General features: G+C 45.6%; 1 protein-coding gene across 2 annotated transcripts in view; it reads left to right on the top strand.

Annotated features, from left to right (window-relative positions):
* The window catches only part of CPNE3 (copine 3), a 105,375-nt gene that overhangs the window by 77,466 nt on the left and 7,095 nt on the right, over positions 1-20,814 (top strand). For both annotated transcript variants that reach the window (XM_069731574.1, XM_069731575.1), the window contains exons 11-15: positions 1,758-1,891; positions 7,779-7,833; positions 10,060-10,111; positions 14,101-14,234; positions 15,905-16,141. In XM_069731574.1, the coding sequence (XP_069587675.1) occupies positions 1,758-1,891; positions 7,779-7,833; positions 10,060-10,111; positions 14,101-14,234; positions 15,905-16,141 (612 nt within the window). The remainder of the gene's footprint in view (positions 1-1,757; positions 1,892-7,778; positions 7,834-10,059; positions 10,112-14,100; positions 14,235-15,904; positions 16,142-20,814) is intronic.

The following is a 20,814-nucleotide window of genomic DNA, read 5'->3' on the forward strand; positions in this document are numbered from 1 at the left end:
TCCAAACGCGACATGGCGTCCGATCTCAATTCCAGCCAATTCTGCGTTGAAAAAGTAAAACAGTGCTCCTTCCCTTCCGAGCTCTCCCGTGTGCCCAAACAGGAGTTTACCCCAACATATGGGGTATCAGCGTACTCAGGACAAATTGGACAACAACTTTTGGGGTCCAATTTCTCCTGTTACCCTTGGGAAAATACAAAACTGGGGGCTAAAAAATAATTTTTGTGGGAAAAAAAAGGATTTTTTAATTTTCACGGCTCTGCGTTATAAACTGTACTGAAACACTTGGGGGCTCAAAGTTCTCACAACACATCTAGATAAGTTCGTGGGGGGGTCTAGTTTCCAATATGGGGTCACTTGTGGGGGGTTTCTACTGTTTAGGTACATTAGGGGCTCTGCAAACGCAATGTGACGCCTGCAGACCATTCCATCTAAGTCTGCATTCCAAATGGCGCTCCTTCCCTTCCGAGCCCTCCCATGCGCCCAAACGGTGGTTCCCCCCCCCCACATATGGGGCATCAGCGCACTCAGGACAAATTGCACAACAAATTTTGGGGTCCAATTTCTCCTGTTACCCTCGGGAAAATACAAAACTGGGGGCTAAAAAATAATATTTGTGGGAAAAAATGTTTGTTTTATTTTTACGGCTCGCATTATAAACTTCTGTGAAGCTCTTGGTGGGTCAAAGTGCTCACCACACATCTAAATAAGTTCCTTAGGGGGTCTACTTTCCAAAATGGTGTCACTTGTGTGGGGTTTCAATGTTTAGGCACATCAGGGGCTCTCCAAACGCAACATGGCGTCCCATCTCAATTCCAGTCAATTTTGCATTAAAAAGTCAAATGGCGCTCCTTCGCTTCCAAGCTCTGTCATGCGCCCAAACAGTGGTTTACCTCCACATATGGGGTATCGGCGTACTCGGGACAAATTGTACAACAAGGTTTGGGGTCCATTTTCTCCTGTAACTCTTGGCAAAATAAAACAAATTGGAGCTGAAGTAAATTTTTTGTGAAAAAAAGTTAAATGTTAATTTTTATTTAAACATTCCAAAAATTCCTGTGAAACACCTGAAGGGTTAATAAACTTCTTGAATGTGGTTTACAGAACCTTGAGGGGTGCAGCTTTTAGAATGGTCTCACACTTGGGTATTTTCTATCATATAGACCCCTCAAAATGACTTCAAATGAGATGTGGTCCCTAAAATAAAATGGTGTTGTAAAAATGAGAAATTGCTGGTCAACTTTTAACCCTTATAACTCCCTAACAAAAAAAAATTTTGGTTCCAAAATTGTGCTGATGTAAAGTAGACATGTGGGAGATGTTACTTATTAAGTATTTTGTGTGACATATCTCTGTGATTTAATTGCATAAAAATTCAAAGTTGGAAAATTGCGAAATTTTCAAAATTTTCGCCATGTTTCCGTTTTTTTCACAAATAACCGCAGGTAATATCAAAGAAATTTTACCACTATCATGAAGTACAATATGTCACGAGAAAACAATGTCAGAATCACCAGGATCCGTTGAAGCGTTCCAGAGTTATAACCTCATAAAGGGACAGTGGTCAGAATTGTAAAAATTGGCCCGGTCCATAACGCGCAAACCACCCTTGGGGGTAAAGGGGTTAAAGTCCATTGTGATTTTTAAGGAAGGGTGTGTGTTGCCCTTATATAAAGGAATGGCTTTAGGTTTTACATTCTGATGGCTGATGTTATAGGATCCTTTTTACTAACTTCCATTTACTACCATTACAATAGGTTGGTATAGACTTCACTGGATCTAATGGCGATCCGAGGTCTCCGGATTCTCTGCACTACATTAGTCCCAATGGAGTCAATGAGTACCTGCACGCCATCTGGTCCGTGGGTATGGTAATACAGGATTACGACACGTAAGTCTTAGTCCCTCATTCCTTCTTGTCTTGAGCATAGTAAGTGAATAATTGGGCAGTTTTACTGTGAAATCGATTTGGCAATACAAAGTTTTCTTTTCTGGTGTTATATAACATTATTGTAACCAGGGGTGTAACTCTAATAGGTGCAGAGATTGCAATTGTACCCCACACTTGTATGATCCGAGCTCTGCTTTTATTATTATTATTATTATTATTATTCATTTTTATAGCGCCATATATTCCATGGCGCTTTACATGTGAAAGGGGCAGATATAGACAAGCACAATAAGCATGAGCAAAACAAGGCACACACAAGTACAGAAGGAGAGAGGACCCTGTCCGCGAGGGCTCACAGTCTACAGGGGATGGGTGAGGATACAGTAGATATAAGGATACTATATTTTAGTATAGAGACAACACAATATAGACAAATAGGATGAGAAAAACCGATATAATAATGCACACCCTGCAATTTCAATGTCTTCCACAAGAAGGCAGTCTATAACCACAAGTGCAAAAAATCCAACAAATATTTGCTAATGTCAAGGAGAAACACCATAAGGAATAAAGCGGAGAGAAGGAATATACGGCACTATTCAACTCCATGAACATGTGGGGTCATAAAATAAGCCTCCAAGAAAGGCAGATGACACTAGATGAAAAGGTAATAAATGCCCTTTTAAGCAGGAACCTAAACAGTTACCACAATAATACAGTCAAAGGTAGAATAGCAGGGAGTCAGGGACTGATAAGGGTTTCGCTTGGAAAACTTCATCTGGGGGTGAGATACACACTTGCATACAGGGAATGCTGTGATCCTGACAAACATTAGCAGGACCGGAAGTCACATGCCCCACAGTCAGAGCATACACAGAAGAGACCAGTGCTGACAGATAGATTTCCCCCTCCCTCCAGTAGAGAAACAGGCAAGGTGCTGTGGTAACACACAAGTGAGAGATGAACACACTATGAGTCAAAAAAGACAACTCCTAAGCGCTGTTAAAACACAAATGTGAATGGCAGCTTTGGTCATGCGCAACCAAACTGGGACCTTCGCTCAGTGAATAAAACATCCACAGTAAATGCAAGTGATAGTAGCATGAATGTATAAGTGTCAAGGGTAGATAGAAAATTGTGTCTGTCAGGGTGGTTTTACAGCAAGTGGTGGTCAACCCAGCAGGCCTCATGTGTCCCTTGGCTTTATTTTAGAGATAGTGATGAGCGAACGTGCTGGGATAAGGTGTTATCAGAGCATGCTCTTGTGCTAACCGAGTGACTTTGGCGTGCTCGAAAAATATGTTTGAGTCTCCGTGGCTGTGAGTCGCCTGCCATGGCAGTGGGGTACTCTGTACCGGGTTCAGTCGCAATTAAAGGGGTGGTCAAGGTGGCAGCGACCCGGTCCGTGGCCCTGGGCACTCATGTAAAAGGGGAAATGTCTTTTCAAGGGTTTATTTAAGTTTGTATTTGTGACACCACCTGTGGTTCTCGGTCAGAGGTGACCGACTCTGCTTAAAGGTGAAGCGGGGTCCCCTGGGCTTCCAAGGTGTATGGCAAGGATGGTGTGGTGGATGCTGGCAAATAAATTGAAGACACAGGGTTGCAGTCTTTACCTGGTTTACTGATGTTGTAGTCAGCCTCAGTCCAGGGTCGGGCAACACGTGTCCTTGGGGTCCAGGCAGCATGAAGACACGTGGAAATCCCTTTTGCCAGGTCAGTTTGGGAGCCTTCCACTATGCGCTGGTTTCTAGTCCCTTGCTGTCTGTGGTATCCTAACAATGTTCTCTTGCTCTCCTGTCCTGGGACCGTCCCTGCATGGTAGGCAACTTAAGCCGTTCTTCTGGGGTCTCTTTACACGGTGACTCCGGGCTCTGAAATGCTGCTGTACCTCAGGTTTAATGTGGGCAAGTCACTTTTAGCTTCCTGCCCTCCGGTTCTGCTGCGGGACTTGCAGTTCCACACAGCCTCACGCTCCCGGTACCCGATTTCTGCGCTCTGCTTAGAGGGGCTCAATCGCAGCCCTCCTCCAGCTCTTAGGTTCCTCTGTGCTCCTTCACTCTCTGCTTGTCTGCACCAACTGTCTAACTCCTCCTCCAGACCAGGATGTATATTGAGGGAAGCTCCCCTAAAAGTGGGTTTAGAGCTCCCCCTTCAGTCCTGGAGTCAGAAAGTGTTGCATGTACAGCTTACCTGCCAAAGGGATCCCTCCTGTCTCCAGGCATGGCATTACCCTCCCCGAGAGGAAGGCAGCACCACTGTGGTACCCGAACTCCTGGGGTGCCACAGCTGCATCTCTAATGGCTGTTAGACAGCAGCAGCACATACAGGGATTTCCTAACAAACAGGTAATCCGAAGATACCCTCAGTTATCACCCTTGCATGCTCTGGTAACACCTTATCCCAGCACGTTCGCTCATCACTACTTAAGGTACCGTCACACTGAACAACATTACAACGATAACGATTGCGATCTGTGACGTTGCAACGTCCTGGATAGCGATATCGTTGTGTTTGACACGCAGCAGCGATCAGGATCCTGCTGTGACATCGCTGGTCGTCGCTGAAAGTCTAGAACTTTATTTCGTCGCTGGATCACCCGCTGACATCGCTGGATTGGCGTGTGTGACGCCGATCCAGCGATGTGTTCACTGGTAACCAGGGTAAATATCGGGTTACTAAGCGCAGGGCCGCGCTTAGTAACCCGATGTTTACCCTGGTTACCATTGTAAATGTAAAAAAAAAAACCACATACTCACATTCCGGTGCCTGTCACGTCCCCTGGTGTCCGCTTCCCTGCACTCCTCCTGCATCCCGTGTCAGCGCCGGCCAGCCGTAAAGCAGAGCACAGCGGTGACGTCACCGCTCTGCTTTACGGCCGGCGCTTACACAGGATGCAGGAGGAGTGCAGGGAAGCGGACGCCGGGGGACGTGACAGGCACCGGAATGTATGTACCGTATATACTCGAGTATAAGCCGACCCGAGTATAAGCCGACCCCCCTAATTTTGCCACAAAAAACTGGGAAAACTTATTGACTCGAGTATAAGCCTAGGGTGGAAATGCAGCATTTACCGGTGAATTTCAAAAATAAAAATATATAGCTGTGCCATATAGTGCTCTACACCATTCATATTTCCCCATAGCTGTGCCCCATATAGTGCTCCGCACCGTTCATTGTGCCCCATAGATGTGCCATATACAGTGCTCTGCACCGTTCACTGTGCCTTATACGGTGCTCTGCACCGTTCACTGTGCCCCCTAGCTGTGCCTTATACGGTGCTCTGCACCGTTCACTGTGCCCCCTAGCTGTGCCTTATACGGTGCTCTGCACCGTTCACTGTGCCCCCTAGCTGTGCCTTATACGGTGCTCTGCACCGTTCACTGTGCCCCATAGATGTGCCATATACGGTGCTCTGCACCGTTCACTGTGCCCCATAGATGTGCCATATACGGTGCTCTGCACCGTTCACTGTGCCCCCTAGCTGTGCCATATACGGTGCTCTGCACCGTTCACTGTGCCCCCTAGCTGTGCCTTATACGGTGCTCTGCACCGTTCACTGTGCCCCATAGATGTGCCATATACGGTGCTCTGCACCGTTCACTGTGCCCCATAGATGTGCCATATACGGTGCTCTGCACCGTTCATTGTGCCCCATAGCTGTGCCATATACGGTGCTCTGCACCGTTCACTATGCCCCCTAGCTGTGCCATATAGTGCTCTGCACCGTTCACTGTGCCCCCTAGCTGTGCCTTATACGGTGCTCTGCACCGTTCACTGTGCCCCATAGATGTGCCATATACGGTGCTCTGCACCGTTCACTGTGCCCCATAGATGTGCCATATACGGTGCTCTGCACCGTTCATTGTGCCCCATAGATGTGCCTTATACGGTGCTCTGCACCGTTCACTGTGCCCCATAGATGTGCCATATACGGTGCTCTGCACCGTTCACTGTGCCCCATAGATGTGCCATATACGGTGCTCTGCACCGTTCATTGTGCCCCATAGATGTGCCATATACGGTGCTCTGCACCGTTCATTGTGCCCCCTAGCTGTGCCTTATACGGTGCTCTGCACCGTTCATTGTGCCCCATAGATGTGCCATATACGGTGCCCTGCACCGTTCATTGTGCCCCATAGATGTGCCATATACGGTGCTCTGCACCGTTCATTGTGCCCCATAGATGTGCCATATACGGTGCTCTGCACCGTTCATTGTGCCCCCTAGCTGTGCCTTATACGGTGCTCTGCACCGTTCATTGTGCCCCATAGCTGTGCCTTATACGGTGCTCTGCACCGTTCATTGTGCCCCCTAGCTGTGCCTTATACGGTGCTCTGCACCGTTCACTGTGCCCCATAGATGCTCCACATTAATCTGTGCTGCCGCTGCTACTGCTGCAATAAAAAAAAAAAAAACACATACTCACCTCCCTTGATTGCAGCTCCCGGCGTCTCGTTCCGGCGCCTCCATCTTCCCGGCGTCTCTGCTCTGACTGATCAGGCAGAGGGCGCCGCGCACACTATATGCGTCATCGCGCCCCCTGCCTGAACAGTCAGAGAGCGCAGACGCCGGGAAGATGGAGGCGCCGGCCGGGAAGATGGATCGGCGCCCGGCGGCTGGAACGAGGACAGGTGAATATAACATACTCACCTAGTCCTGGCGATCCTCGCGCTGTCCCCTCCTGTCTTCGGCGCTGCAGCTTCTTTCTCTATCAGCGGTCACCGGCACCGCTGATTAGAGGAATGAATAAGCGGCTCCGCCCCTATGGGAGGTGGAGCCGCTTATTCATTTCTGTAATGAGCGGTCCCACGTGACTGCTGAAGAGGGGAAGAAGCTGCAGCGCCGAAGCCCGTGGGACGGCAGGGACAGCGCGAGGATCGCTGGGACTAGGTAAGTATACCTCAGCGCCCTCAGCCCCTCACCCGCCGACCCCACCGCTACCGTGACTCGAGTATAAGCCGAGGGGGGCACTTTCAGCCCTAAAATTTGGGCTGAAAATCTCGGCTTATACTCGAGTATATACGGTATGTGTTTTGTTTTTTTTTACATTTACAATGGTAACCAGGGTAAACATCGGGTTACTAAGCGCGGCCCTGCGCTTAGTAACCCGATGTTTACCCTGGTTACCCGGGGACTTCGGCATCGTTGGTCGCTGGAGAGCTGTCTGCGTGACAGCTCTCCAGCGACCACACAAGGACTTTCCAACGATCACGGCCAGGTCGTATCGCTGGTCGTGATCGTTGGAAAGTTGCTGAGTGTGACGGTACCTTTAGAGCCACTTGTTGCATACAGTGACACATGTCCCCTGTGAAGCCTGCAGTAACCTGGGGGTAATTGTTGTATCCCATTATCAAAGTGTTATTGTCATTCCACCCATAGCTAAAGGCTTTAGGCTACAAGATGCAAATAAATTCACAGTCACAGCACTTTGTAATCACTGCCTGCAGTGTAATACAGGTCTATTGGAAAGCTCAGCCACACGTGTGCTGTAGTGCAGACATACAAGTCCACACATGCCCTCTGTAAAGTGCCAGAAATATTCCCTCAGTCACAGGGCAGCGACACACAACGTTATAAAAGTCGTCTACGGCCACGTGCACACATTGAGTATTTGGTGAGGTTTTTTTAACTCGGCATTTGTAATCCAAAACCAGGAGTTTGTAGAAAATACAGAAGTGTTTCCATTATACTTTTCCTCTGACTTTTCCACTCCTGGTTTTGGCTTCTAAATACTGATGTAAAAAAATCACACCAAAACCTGAATGTGTGAACGTGGCCTTAGAGTTGAGAACCATCAATATTTTTCATAGCAATACATTAATATTCTTCGTAAATGTTTTCTGCATTTGTTCCTTTTTTTTAATTTATTTATTTTTTTAATTTCTAGGGATAAAATGTTCCCGGCCTTTGGCTTTGGAGCTCAGATACCACCGACTGGGCAGGTAATGGCTGTAGGGAATGTATAAAATGCATAATTATTGTTTTTAAGGTCGGCTATGGACATAAGTCCATTGAGTTCATCCTATCGCCTAACATGTTGATCTGTGGGAGACTGAGATAAATCAATGTGATTGTTGCTGCAAAATGACTTTATCTGACCCCAAAGAGGAGATTGTAAGCTCCTACTCAACTGCGTTTAAAAGGCAATCTGATAAAAAAAATCGGATTGCACTCTGACTGGTATTCAATGATTCCCTGCTCATCTGTAATATATATATATATATATATATATATATATATATATAAAACTTTTTGTTTCTCCAGCGATCAGTCCAATGGTAGAGTAAAATATACCTTTTATTTATCCATTAAAAAGTTCCAGATTTCTTCGGTAACAACATTGCATACATTCAATCCCTTAGGCCGGTTTCACACGTCGGTGGCTCCGGTACGTGAGGTGACAGTTTCCTCACGTACCGGAGCCACTGACACACGTAGACACATTAAAATCAATGCATCTGTGCAGATGTCATTGATTTTTTGCGGACCGTGTCTCCGTGTGCCAAACACGGAGACATGTCAGTGTTCCTGGGAGCGCACGGATTATGCGGACCCATTGACCCAAGTAAGTGGGTCCGTGTAAAACACGTACCGCACACGGACGTTGTCCGTGTGCAGTCCATGTGCCGTGCAGGAGACAGCGCTACATTAAGCGCTGTCCCCCCCCACTGGTGCTGAAGCCGCCATTCATATCTTCCCTGCAGCAGCATTTGCTGTAGAGAAGATATGAATAATTGTGTGTAAAATCAAGGTCCAGGTCCCCCTGACCCCCTCCCACCCCCGGTGCGCCCTATCCACCCCCCCCCCCGCTGTGATTAAAATACTCACCCGGCTCGCTCCCTCGCAGCGTCCTGTCCTGGCCGCACCTTCTACTGTATGAGTGGTCACGTGGGGCCGCTCATTTACAGTAATGAATATGCAGCTCCACCCCTATGGGAGGTGGAGCCGCATATTCATGACTGTAATCGGCGGCCCCACGTGACCGCTCATACAGTAGAAGGTGCGGCCAGGACAGGAAGCAGCGCCAGCCAGCGAGGGAGCCGGGTGAGTATTTTCATCACAGTGCGGGGGGGGGGGAGGAAACGCACAGGGGGATGGGAGGGGGGGGGACCTGGATCTTGATTTTACACACGATTATTCATATCTTCTCTACAGCAAACGCTGCTGCAGGGAAGATATGAATGGGGCTTCAGCACGATGCAGGGGACAGCGCAAAACTTTAGCGCTGTCTCCGGCACAGTGCGTGTGGTACCCAGTGGGCACACAGGCGGCACACGTGTGCCACACTGATGTGCCACAGAAACGCACCGGCACACGGACACAGATAATTCCGGTACCGATTTTTCCGGTACCGGAATTATCTGGACGTGTGGGACTGCCCTAATGGACGACATGTTTCGACACCACATATGTCTTCCTCCAGGTCCAAATGAGTACTGACATTTCAGTACTCCGCCGCTATAGAAAGCAAAACAGGGCAACATTCTTAATAACACCTAACTGCAAAAGTGATTATTAGCTCCAACTACATTTCCCCCCCCTCCCCCCCCCAAAAGTGGACGCCCCTTTTAAAAAACCTGTTTATTTTTTATTAGTTTTCACACATTGTGAGAGACTGGATTTGTTGGGCTGTATTGACATGTGATCTCTTCTGCCCCTTCATTTTTGTGATCGGTGTGTCTTAGCGTCCACATCCCACTTATCAAAACTTTTCGGCTAGGTGCCCACGTTGCGGAATCGTGTGTGGATTTTTCCGCACCGGTTTTGCAAAATCAGCAGGTAAAACGCACTGCAGGTTTTGTGCTGATTTCACCTGCAGTTTTACACCTACATTTTCCTATTATGGAGCAGGTGTAAACCGCTGTGGAATCCGCATAAACAACGCAGCGTTTCCGCACGGTATTTTCTGCAGCATGGGCACTGCGGATTTGGTTTTCCATAGGTTTACATGGTACTGTAAACCGCATGGAAAACAGCTGCGAATCCGCAGCAAAATCCGCAACGTGTGCACATAGCCTCAATACGTCACTATTACATGTTAAAAGTTTTTTTAAAGTGTAGTTTAACTTCATTAACTATAAAACTTGCTGCTACTTCTCTAAAGCTGAATGCAGCAACGCATGCTAATCGATCGCTGTTTTTATTTATCTATATTTTTTCTGTTGTAGGTTTCACATGAATTCCCGATAAATTTTAACCCATCCAACCCATTTTGTGCTGGTAAGAGTTTACGTAATTAGGGTTTTATATTTATCTGAAAACAGGATTAGGCCGGTTTCACACGTCAGTGGCTCCGGTACGTGTGGTGACAGTTTCCTCACGTACCGGAGACACTGACTCACGTAGATACATTAAAATAAATGTGTCTCTGCAGATGTCAGTGTGTTTTCACGCACCGTGTGTCCGTTTGTAATACACGGAGACATGTCAGTGTTCGTGGGAGCACACGGATCACACGGACCCATTAAAGTCAATGGGTCCGTGTAAACACGTACCGCACACGGATGCTGTCCGTGTGCCATCCGTGTGCTGTCCGTGTGCGTTTTTCCTGTCATAGGGTTAACATTTAAAAATTGTTGCAAGACACGGACAGCACACAGACAGCACACGGAGCCTAAAAACGTTCTCACGGACATCACACGGATCCCACACGGATGGCCTATGTGAGCACACGGACACGGATAACTCCGGTACCGTTTTCTCCAGTACCGGAATTATCTGGACGTGTGAGACTGGCCTTACAAAGTGTGATCACATGGGAGTACTCACGCTGCAGGAGAATGGTTGAACTTTATAAATAATGCCTTAGGACTCGTACGCAAAAAACGGATGTCTGAAAGAGAGCTATCAATGTTTTTCACAGATAGCACTCATACCTAGAATAGGGGTCATTCACATGTGTGTGATTTTCCTCGGACTGACTGGTTCGTGCAAAATAGCAAAGACACGTCCAATGTTCATGCGAGTATTGGATCCAAATTGGCAGTGGAAGTCTGTGTCCATGAAAACATTGGACAGCATTTCTCCTCATCTATCTTTAGTATATATATTTCTTGCAAAAAGGAGGAACGCAGCAGCACTCTGTAGCGACCAATACACATGCAAACACAGAATCCATCATAATTGCTGAGTAAACTGTAATAAAAAGTAAAAAAACATTTTTTTTTTTAAAAAGTGAAGGTTCTTAGTGTATAAATTGGCCAATTCATGTGAGACCATCAACTGCAACAAGGTGACACTTCTCCGATGGGTCCTATCATCTACTAAATGCATCTCTTGTGCTATAAAAGTCTACAGTGTGAATGGGCAAACATGCCTCTCCTGGGTTACAAACTTGCACATTGAAGTAAGCTGGTAGGAACCAGAGTTGAGCCCTTTGAGTCTCCACGTCCCGAATGTAACTTGTGGCTGTTTTTGAGGCTCTATATTCTGTTCGGTTTATCTCCTTTGTACTAGATTGACATGTGGCATAAAATTAACACCTCGGACATGACCACATGTCATTGTCTCCATTTTATTTATTTCATAGCGTGAAATCCACAATATAGACACAGAAATAAAGGGGTGAAATCTGTGACATTTACACACAGATTTTTGCGGTGTTGATCCCATGCCACTAATCCACAGCGGTTTACGGCATGATGTGGGGAATTTACCAAGACTGGAGTTTCATGTACTGGTTTTGACCAGAAAGAAATGTAATTCTTTGCCAGCTATGAGTTGGCGAATATTTCAGCTACAGTTTTATCCACTTGCTGCCTCGTATAGAGTTGTCGGTTCTTGATCTTCCCCTTTCCGCTAAGCTTCAGCCACACGGTGATAAATTCCCCCTAATTATTTGTAGATGGTTGTTTTGAAAATCCTATCCTGCTCTAACAAAAAAAATGAGTGCAGAAAATGCGGATTCTTCTATCTGCAGCAGCAGCATGCTCTCTACACCAGGGAAATGCCATAGATTTTTACTATGGATTTAACCCCTGCATGTTGGCCACCTAGTCTGAAGGAGCCGGTGTGATCTATGCAACAACGTCTTTTACAGGATTCTAGTAACTAATTAGCTAAGTGTACGCCTAGTCTTTTTATTGAGTTTTTTTTTTAGCAGAAACTGAGCAGTGCCTCCAAGTTCTTGAGGGTTTTTGAAATTTTGAGGATAATTTTTAAGTTTCTGTTCAGGCTCTGCTCCAAAAAGTCCTGAAAAAAACCAACTTTGTGCACGTAACCATACACACATGAATGTATTGGTAACATGGCGCAGGGCGGTAGCTGTGGACAAGGCACTCACCCGAGGTACCATAGCACGTTACATGAAAGTGGAGGTCCTGACTGGGTGTGTGGACTCATGCTGTGAGGGCATTACACCCGTGTAGGCCGCAGATAACCGTTGTTGTGGGTTTGCCAGGATTAGATGTTTTACAGTTCAATGAGGGAGACAACCATTCAAAAATAAATGCTTTACTAAACAGCAACTTGTTAAGGCTTATATCCAAGGGATAGTGGGTTCAAAGTCTTATGAATGTGTGAAAAATGCCTCAGGTTGCTAAGGAAACAGTTTCCTTCCTTAGTAGTATACTCCAGGGATCTCTGTCTCCACTGTTTCTCCCTATCTTGCCAACAACTCTGCTTTAACGCTACAGACCTCATCAGCAAGTCTCCTTCACTTGCTCAGTGGTTCCGCATCCTATTTCTTCCACTGCTGGCACTCTGGAACATTCGCTTGGGACCCTTCACTAGTTCATCGTGCTCAGTCCTGTTTAGGCCCACTACTCCTCAGTGTTACAAGCCCAATGTGTTGTTGCTAGGTGTCCTGTTATGATCCGGTGACCTTGGAGCCGCATGAATCTTTCTCTGGAGTAAGTGGAAACTGTACTGACCACAAATCCGGAACTAACACCGCAACTAGAAGTAGCCGTGGGGTGTGCCTAACAAACCCTAGACACCTCGACACAGCCGGAGGACTAAATACCCCTATAGATGGAAATAGGAATTCTACCTTGCCTCAGAGCAGAACCCCAAAGGATAGGCAGCCCCCCACGGATATTGACTGAGTAGGAGAGGAAAAACACACGCAGGCAGAAAACAGGATTTAGCAAAAGAGGCCACTCTAGCTAAATAGGAAAGCATAGGACAGAATACTAAGCAGTCAGTATTAAAACCCTTCCAAAAATATCCACAGCAGAAAATACAAAAAATTCCACCATCTAACTAAAGACGTGGAACGTATATCTGCAACTCCTGAGAATCCAACAGACTGAGCAAATAATGACACAATCTAAGCTGGACAAGAAAAAAAACAAATGAATAGCACTGAATTATCAAGCACACAGCATGTGTGCCACAGAAACAAAACCAGACACTTATCTTTGCAGCAAGGCAGGAGGAACCAGAAAGAGATCCAACACCTCCCAAAAACAATGGACAACTGGCAAGGACTAATGAATCCTGCACACCTAAATACCCCAGTCAGAACTGCAATCAGCAGATACACCTGACCAGGATTGCAACCCAGGGACAACTGCATTACCACCTACAACCACCGGAGGGAGCCCAAAAGCAGAATTCGCAACAGTGTCCTCTTCTAATCCTGTCTCCAGAAGGCCACTCTGTCTATCTCTTAGTCACTTATCTTCAGGATCTCGCTATCCCTCCTGTTTGGTCTCTTTTAATTTAGGATCACTCTCGTAGGAAGCACTGCTCACTCTGCATTCCAGACCATATCTGTTTTCCTAGCAGGAAGCAGACACTTTTCCCTTAACACTTGCCCCTCCCACTGTGGGCTAGTCCCAACTATTAACACTTAACTTGGCCTATATTCAACTATATATATATCACACTTTACACTATGCAAACATTACAATTCACATGACACAATATAATAAACAATAAAACTTGTTTCTTCAAGGGGGAAATGCAGTCAGCCTGTCCATGTCTTTAGATAGTCTCCATACGCTGGTACAGGTGGACAAGCAGTGGTGTGCTCTATATGTTATCACATTGTTACTCGGCCTTAGATTAGCGCTGCAGTTTTTGGAGCCCAAGCCTGAAGTGGATTTAGCTGGAAGACGTCCTGTTTTTTTTATGTCCCATTCCTTTTTAATCCAATTTTCGCTTTGGCCAAAAAACGCCATGGTATGTGAAACCATGATAATATTTAATTGTGTAGTGTCTTCGTACAATATCATGTTCACATTTCATCTCTCCTATGACTGCAGGTATTGAAGGCATTGTAGATGCATATCGTAAATGCCTCCCTCAAGTAAAACTATTTGGACCCACCAACTTTTCTCCAATCATCAATCATGTGGCCAGATTTGCTGCAGCTGCTTCCCAACAACAGACCGCCTCTGTAAGTGTGGTGCGGGGAACATGCAGCCCTCTGTCTTGTATTGTGCGTCAGGCCTGTCATTTCTATTTCTTCTCACACCTCTCACTAATGTCCAGAATTTCCCATGCTGCATTGCTCTGGTTTTTAATTATATTGAGTGTAATTGATGCAAGCAGAAACAGAGGGACCCTACTGATCACTATGGGGTCTCTGTTATGTGTCCATCGTTAGAACGGAAGAAAAAACACATCATCCAGAACTTTTTTCGTTCTAAATACTGACACATAAGAGAACGAAGATGGACCCTGATAATAATCTGTGGGGCCCCTTTGCTTTCGTTTGGACTAGTTATGCAACAAATCCATCTTAGCCATTAAGGGGTTGTCCACTACTCGAACAACCCCTCCTTCATCTATTTGTTTAAAAGCTTATACTCCCTTGCCATGCCAGTGTGGTTCCTGCGCTGTCGGCATTCGCTCTCCCCCGGGCTCCCGTGCGTTTTATGTGATACGTGACACTGGCGTATGAATTGAACATGAAGAGGAAGTCCAGGCTGCGGCTGTTCTCCAACTTCCTCATGATCAGCTCAACAGAAGGCGGAGACAGTGTTGATTGGGCGTCGGGGTCACATGTCACAACTAGTGATGAGCGAGTATGCTTGTTACTCGAGTTTCTCCGAGCATGCTCAGGTGGTCTCCGAGTATTTTAGTGTGCTCGGAGATTTAGTTTATGTCAACGCAGCTGCATGATTTGCAGCTGCCAAACAGCTTGAATAAATATTGAGATTCCCTAACAAACAGGCAACCCCCACATGTATTCAGGCTGTCTAGCAGTCGCAAATCATGCAGCTGCGTTGACATAAACTAAATCTCCGAGCACGCCAAAATACTCAGAGGTCACCCGAGCATGCTCGGGAACACTCGAGTAGCAAGTATACTCGCTCATCACTAGTCACAACAGCACGAGGGCCCCGGGGAGAGCAAGTGCCAACACCGTAGGAACACTGCCGGCACGAGAGGTGAGTATAGGTTTTTTAATTTAACAGGGCCAATATTTGGGTATGGAAAGGTGTCTTCAAGTCATGACAACTTCTTTAATCCATTTGCCTGTTCTTCAAAATGGAACGGAGACATGAAATGTCCAAATGGAAGTGTGAACGTAGCCTAATGTTACATTGGATACAGTTTCCGAATTCAAAGTGTTTGGTCTCTATAACATCACACAATAAACCCAATATGTAAAGATTGATCATCTTTATTTTCTTTATTCCTCCTGGCCTTTGCCTATTTGCTCAATTTGACTCAAAAGGTTCTGTTTTGATACGTCTTCGATAAGTCTCCAAATGTTTTCCTCTATTTGTGATATCTGGTCCCCTGTACTAATTCTCATACTAAGGCATTGTTCACACATTCAGTATTTGGTCAGTATTTTACATCAGTATCTGTAAGCCAAAACCAGGGGTGGGTGAGAAATACAGAAGTGGTGCATATGTTTCTATTATACTTTTCCTCTGATTGTTCCACTCCTGGTCTTAACTTACAAATACGGATGTAAAATACTGACCAAATACTGAACATGTGAGCGTGGTCTAATGCCTGTATTCTCATACTTATGACTTGTGTCTCATGTCTGTGTGCATTCAGCATGAACTGTATTTCACATTTGTAAATCTGACATTATGTATTTCACAGCAATACTTTGTGCTCATGATTATAACTGATGGGGTGATAACGGATCTTGATCAGACTCGACACGCCATTGTAAATGCCGCCAAACTCCCAATGTCTATCATCATAATTGGTGTTGGCGGTGCGGACTTTAGTGCCATGGAATTTTTGGATGGAGACAATGGAGGACTACGATCACCTACTGGAGAGATGGCTATAAGAGACATCGTACAATTTGTGCCTTTCAGGAAGTTTGCACAGGTTTGTCTATTGTCTAAAAGTATAATGACCTTAAGGCTAAATTGTTACCATGCACCTGCTATCTGTGTGGCATCTGATTCTCTGAACACATAGTTATCTCCCCTTTCCCCATACCTAAATTGTGGGACATGCCATCTATTTCCTAGGTCTCCCTTTCTGGCATGAAGGATCCTGTTTTACATGCTGGGCAGCAGAATGTATCGGCAGCAGATCTGTGTGATGTGTGAATACAGTTACTACAATACTACCATATACCTTCTATTGGGTAGGAATTATGGGAACTGTAGTCCTTCACATTGGTGAGGCCACCTACAGCAAATCCTGGTAGTTTCAATAATGAAGGTGCAGCACAGAGTCAGGCGAGATGCTAAAACTTAAAAATAATTCTTAAATTTCTCAGTTTTGCTATCATAATCAGCAGAACATTCACACGGATTCAGGTGCTATTCTCTACTTTTAGAAGCACAGAAAACTTTTTTTATAGGGTGATTCCATGTCAAGTGATCCAATTTTGAACATTTTTTTTTCACTTTATGTCTACATTAGTGAATTAGAAAAAAAAAAAAAAGGTTTGCATTATTTTCATTAGTTGTTTTTTTTTTTTTTTACAGATTTCTAAAGTTTTGAAAACCTGAATTTTGGGCTTGTACGATACTTTTTTTTTTCATACAGTATCTCGGGTTAGAAATAAGATAAAAAGTTAGAGGTACTGTTTTGTTTGTTGATATTTTGTTTTTGAGGAGTCAAAATCAAAATTTTGATGCAAAATGTTGAAAAACAACTGTTATAAAATTTTAAAAACAGGCATATGTGTTATTTGAATTCTTGTACAAATGTATCCAAGAATTCAAAAATATGATCCCAAGGAGAGCAGAGCTTAAAGGGAAGGTGCCATCAAAAAAATTTTTTTTCAGAAATTGTAAAAATGTAAAGAATTAATGATTACATTTTCTTAAAAAATATTATCATTTGTTTATAATTTAGTAAAATATGAAAAATAATTTGAAAAGTTTTGGAATTTCCACTTTTCAACACTAGGGGGAGCAGCTGCTGAAATTTCAGAAAAACCTAGTGTACAAATAGCTCACATTACAGCACTGCAGTAATTATGGGCGGAGTCTGCTGATGTGTGTGTGATGTCTCCTCTCCTCTCCTTCTGGGTGTTTGCTAAAGGATTAGAGAGGATGATATTCAGGAACCCAGTGAGCAGCCATTTTGTTGGTGACTGCAGAGTATGGCTGCCGTCACACTATCAGTATTTGGTCAGTATTTTACCTCATTATTTGTAAGCAAAAACCAGGAGTGGAACAATTAGAGGAAAAGTATAATAGAAACATATCCACCACTTCTGCATTTATCACCCACTCCTGGTTTTGGCTTACAAATACTGAGGTAAAATACTGACCAAATACTGATAGTGTGAAGGCAGCCTTATACTGACAAGTAGACAGTCACCAAGGATGGCAGGCAGCAAGGATTCTGGGAGATATGTGGTGGAGGGAGCAGGGTGACAGTAGCACAGAGTATTTCAGGAGAGCAGTGTGCTGGTCTATAGGGGCCCCCTGTTTGGTGCGCGGAGCAGCCAGGGATTGTACATAGAGCGCTGTCTTTTATACTCATGGATGGACCGTCAGCTCCACAGAAATCTAGGAAACATTTCTGCGGATTGATGGCCTGGTCTGATCCAGACTTTGCATACAGACCCCATTCCCCTCCTCAGATCCTGTCTTCCCCTTCCTGTCCTGGCAATGTGTGAAAGCGAGGTGACAGGCGAAGTATGGGGTGACGCTGGGAAGGAAATGTAGCCATATAGTAACGATAAAAATGAGACCCCTCTCTTCAGCTGCCTCACCAGCCCTCCCCTGACTGCACCTAACTGGAGGTCCTGCTGCCCCCTCTATTACCCCAGACCCGCGTGCAGGTGCTCAGCCAGAACCACCATAGAATGGGTCCGCTTTCTGAAGATAATACTGCCATAGTGTTCTCACATAATACCGCCATATAGATCACACATAATACCGCCAGTGTTCTCACATACCACCATATGCTTCTCACATAATACCGCCATATAGATCACCCATAATGCCGCCACATAGATCTCACATGTATTGTAAATAAAGACTCGGCCAGAATAAAGTCCTTTATTAATCTTTTTTATACCATACCGAACGCATAATCCTCGACTCCCTCATCTCCCACAACAAAAATAATAAACCACAATGGGGAAAGACACGCAGGGGGGAGAGGAGTGCATAGGAGAGGATTAGATACTGACTGCTGAGCCGTGTATCTAATCCTGTCCTGTGTGATACTGTGCTGCGCCGTGTATCTAATCCTATCTTGTGTGATACTGTAGACAGGACAGGATTAGCTACACAAGACTAGATTAGCTACACAGGACAGAGGTAGCAGTGGTAGATGGTATATAGAGGCAGGCAGCAGTGGTAGATGGTATATAGAGGCAGGCAGCAGTGGTAGATGGTATATAGAGGCAGGCAGCAGTGGTAGATAGTATATAGAGGCAGGCAGCAGTGGTAGATGGTATATAGAGGCAGGCAGCAGTGGTAGGTGGTATACAGAGGCAGGTGGCGGTGCTATACAGAGGCAGGTAGCGGTGCTATACAGAGGCAGGCAGCAGTGGTAGATGGTATATAGAGGCAGGCAGCAGTGTTAGGTGGCATACAGAGGCAGGTAGCGGTGGTATACAGAGGCAGGCCGCAGTAGTAGATGGTATATAGAGGCAGGCAGCAGTGGTAGGTGGTATACAGAGGCAGGTAGCGGTGGTATACAGAGGCAGGTAGCGGTGGTATACAGAGGCAGGTAGCGGTGGTATACAGAGGCAGGTAGCGGTGGTATACAGAGGCAGGTAGCAGTGGTATACAGAGGCAGGTAGCGGTGGTATATAGGGGCTAGTAGCAGTGGTATATAGGGGCAGGTAGCAGTGGTATATAGGGGCTAGTAGCAGTGGTATATAGGGGCTGGTAGCAGTGGTATATATGAGCAGGTAGCAGTGGTATATAGGAGCAGGTAGCGGTGGTATATAGGGGTCAGGTAGCGGTGGTATATAGGGGCTAGTAGCAGTGGTATATAGGGGCAGGTAGCAGTGGTATATAGGAGCAGGTAGCAGTGGTATATAGGGGCAGGTAGCGGTGGTATATAGAGGCAGGTAGCAGTGGTATATAGGGGCTAGTAGCAGTGGTATATAGGGGCAGGTAGCAGTGGTATATAGGGGCTAGTAGCAGTGGTATATAGGAGCAGGTAGCAGTGGTATATAGGGGCAGGTAGCAGTGGTATATAGGGGCTGGTAGCAGTGGTATATAGGAGCAGGTAGCAGTGGTATATAGGAGCAGGTAGCAGTGGTATATAGGAGCAGGTAGCAGTGGTATATAGGGGCATGTAGCAGTGGTATATAGGGGCTAGTAGCAGTGGTAGATGCGTAAGAAAATAAAAACTCTGTACTTACCTTCAGTCCTCTCCCAGGAAGTGCTGAATCATGTTCAGGGCAGAGCAGTGTGACATCTCCCTGCTCTGCTCTGAACAGGTCGGCAGTGATCAGTGATTGCAGCCTGTGCTGTAATGCTAAGTACAGGCTGCAATCACAGCTCCTGGCTGCAGATACTCACCTCGAACCTCGCTCCCAGCAGCAGCTTCTCCCTGGCAGCTCCTGCTATGATCGCACACACTGAGCTGTGTGTGCGATGACAGAGGAAAAAAACAAAATGGCCGCGATCTCCTCTCACAGCTGTGACGTAGCAGCCCAGGGGGCGTGCCCAAGTCACAGCTGAGGGGCAGGAGGAGCGGTCGGAGCCCGACTGTTGGCTCCTATGCCCATGGCTGCCGTAAGTGAGGTGTGCAAGTGTCGTGTCCAGACACTTACACCCACACTAATGAAAATGGCGGCCTCCAGTGGCAAAAGTAAAAATTAATAAATAAAAAAGTATTAAAGTAGTACATTTACTTTTGTATTAAAAATAATTGATTATATAATCAATAATTATTAATACAAAAACTAAAATCACGGCACCCTCCCTTTAAGAGTGATTTTCTAAATACAGTCTCTTCCGAATCAGGTTTAATACTAAAGTAAAAGAAGCAATATTAAATATTTAAACATACAGTTGTGAAAGTGTTTGCCCCCTTCCTGATTTCCTATTCTTTTGAATGTTTGTCACACTTAAATGTTTTAGCTCACCAAACAAATTTATATATTAGACAAAGATAACACAAGTAAACACAAAATGCAGTTTTTAAATGATGATCTTTATTATTAAGGGAAAAAGAAATCCAAACCTACAGTGCCCTGTGTGAAAAAGTGATTGCCACCCCCCTTCCTCTTTAAAACATAAATTACCTTATATTATATACTCGAGTATAAGCCGACCCGAGTATAAGCCGAGGCACCTAATTTTGCCACGGAAAACTGGGTAAGCTTATTGACTCAAGTATAAGCCAGGTATGCATTGTCTCCTCATCCCTGTCCTGCTATGCATGGCTCCCCCTGTCCTGTCCTGGTATGTGGCTCCCCCGTCCTTTCCTGGTATGTGGCTCCCCCGTTTTGTCCTGGTATGTGTGGATCCCTCCATTCTGTCCTGGTATGTGTGGCTCCCCCTGTTGTATGCATGGCTCCCCCGGTTGTTTTATGCATAACTCGGCTCCCCCGGTCACTGTATGCA

This window comes from Ranitomeya imitator, chromosome 6 (assembly GCF_032444005.1).
Source record: "Ranitomeya imitator isolate aRanImi1 chromosome 6, aRanImi1.pri, whole genome shotgun sequence".
Taxonomy (NCBI): domain Eukaryota; kingdom Metazoa; phylum Chordata; class Amphibia; order Anura; family Dendrobatidae; genus Ranitomeya; species Ranitomeya imitator.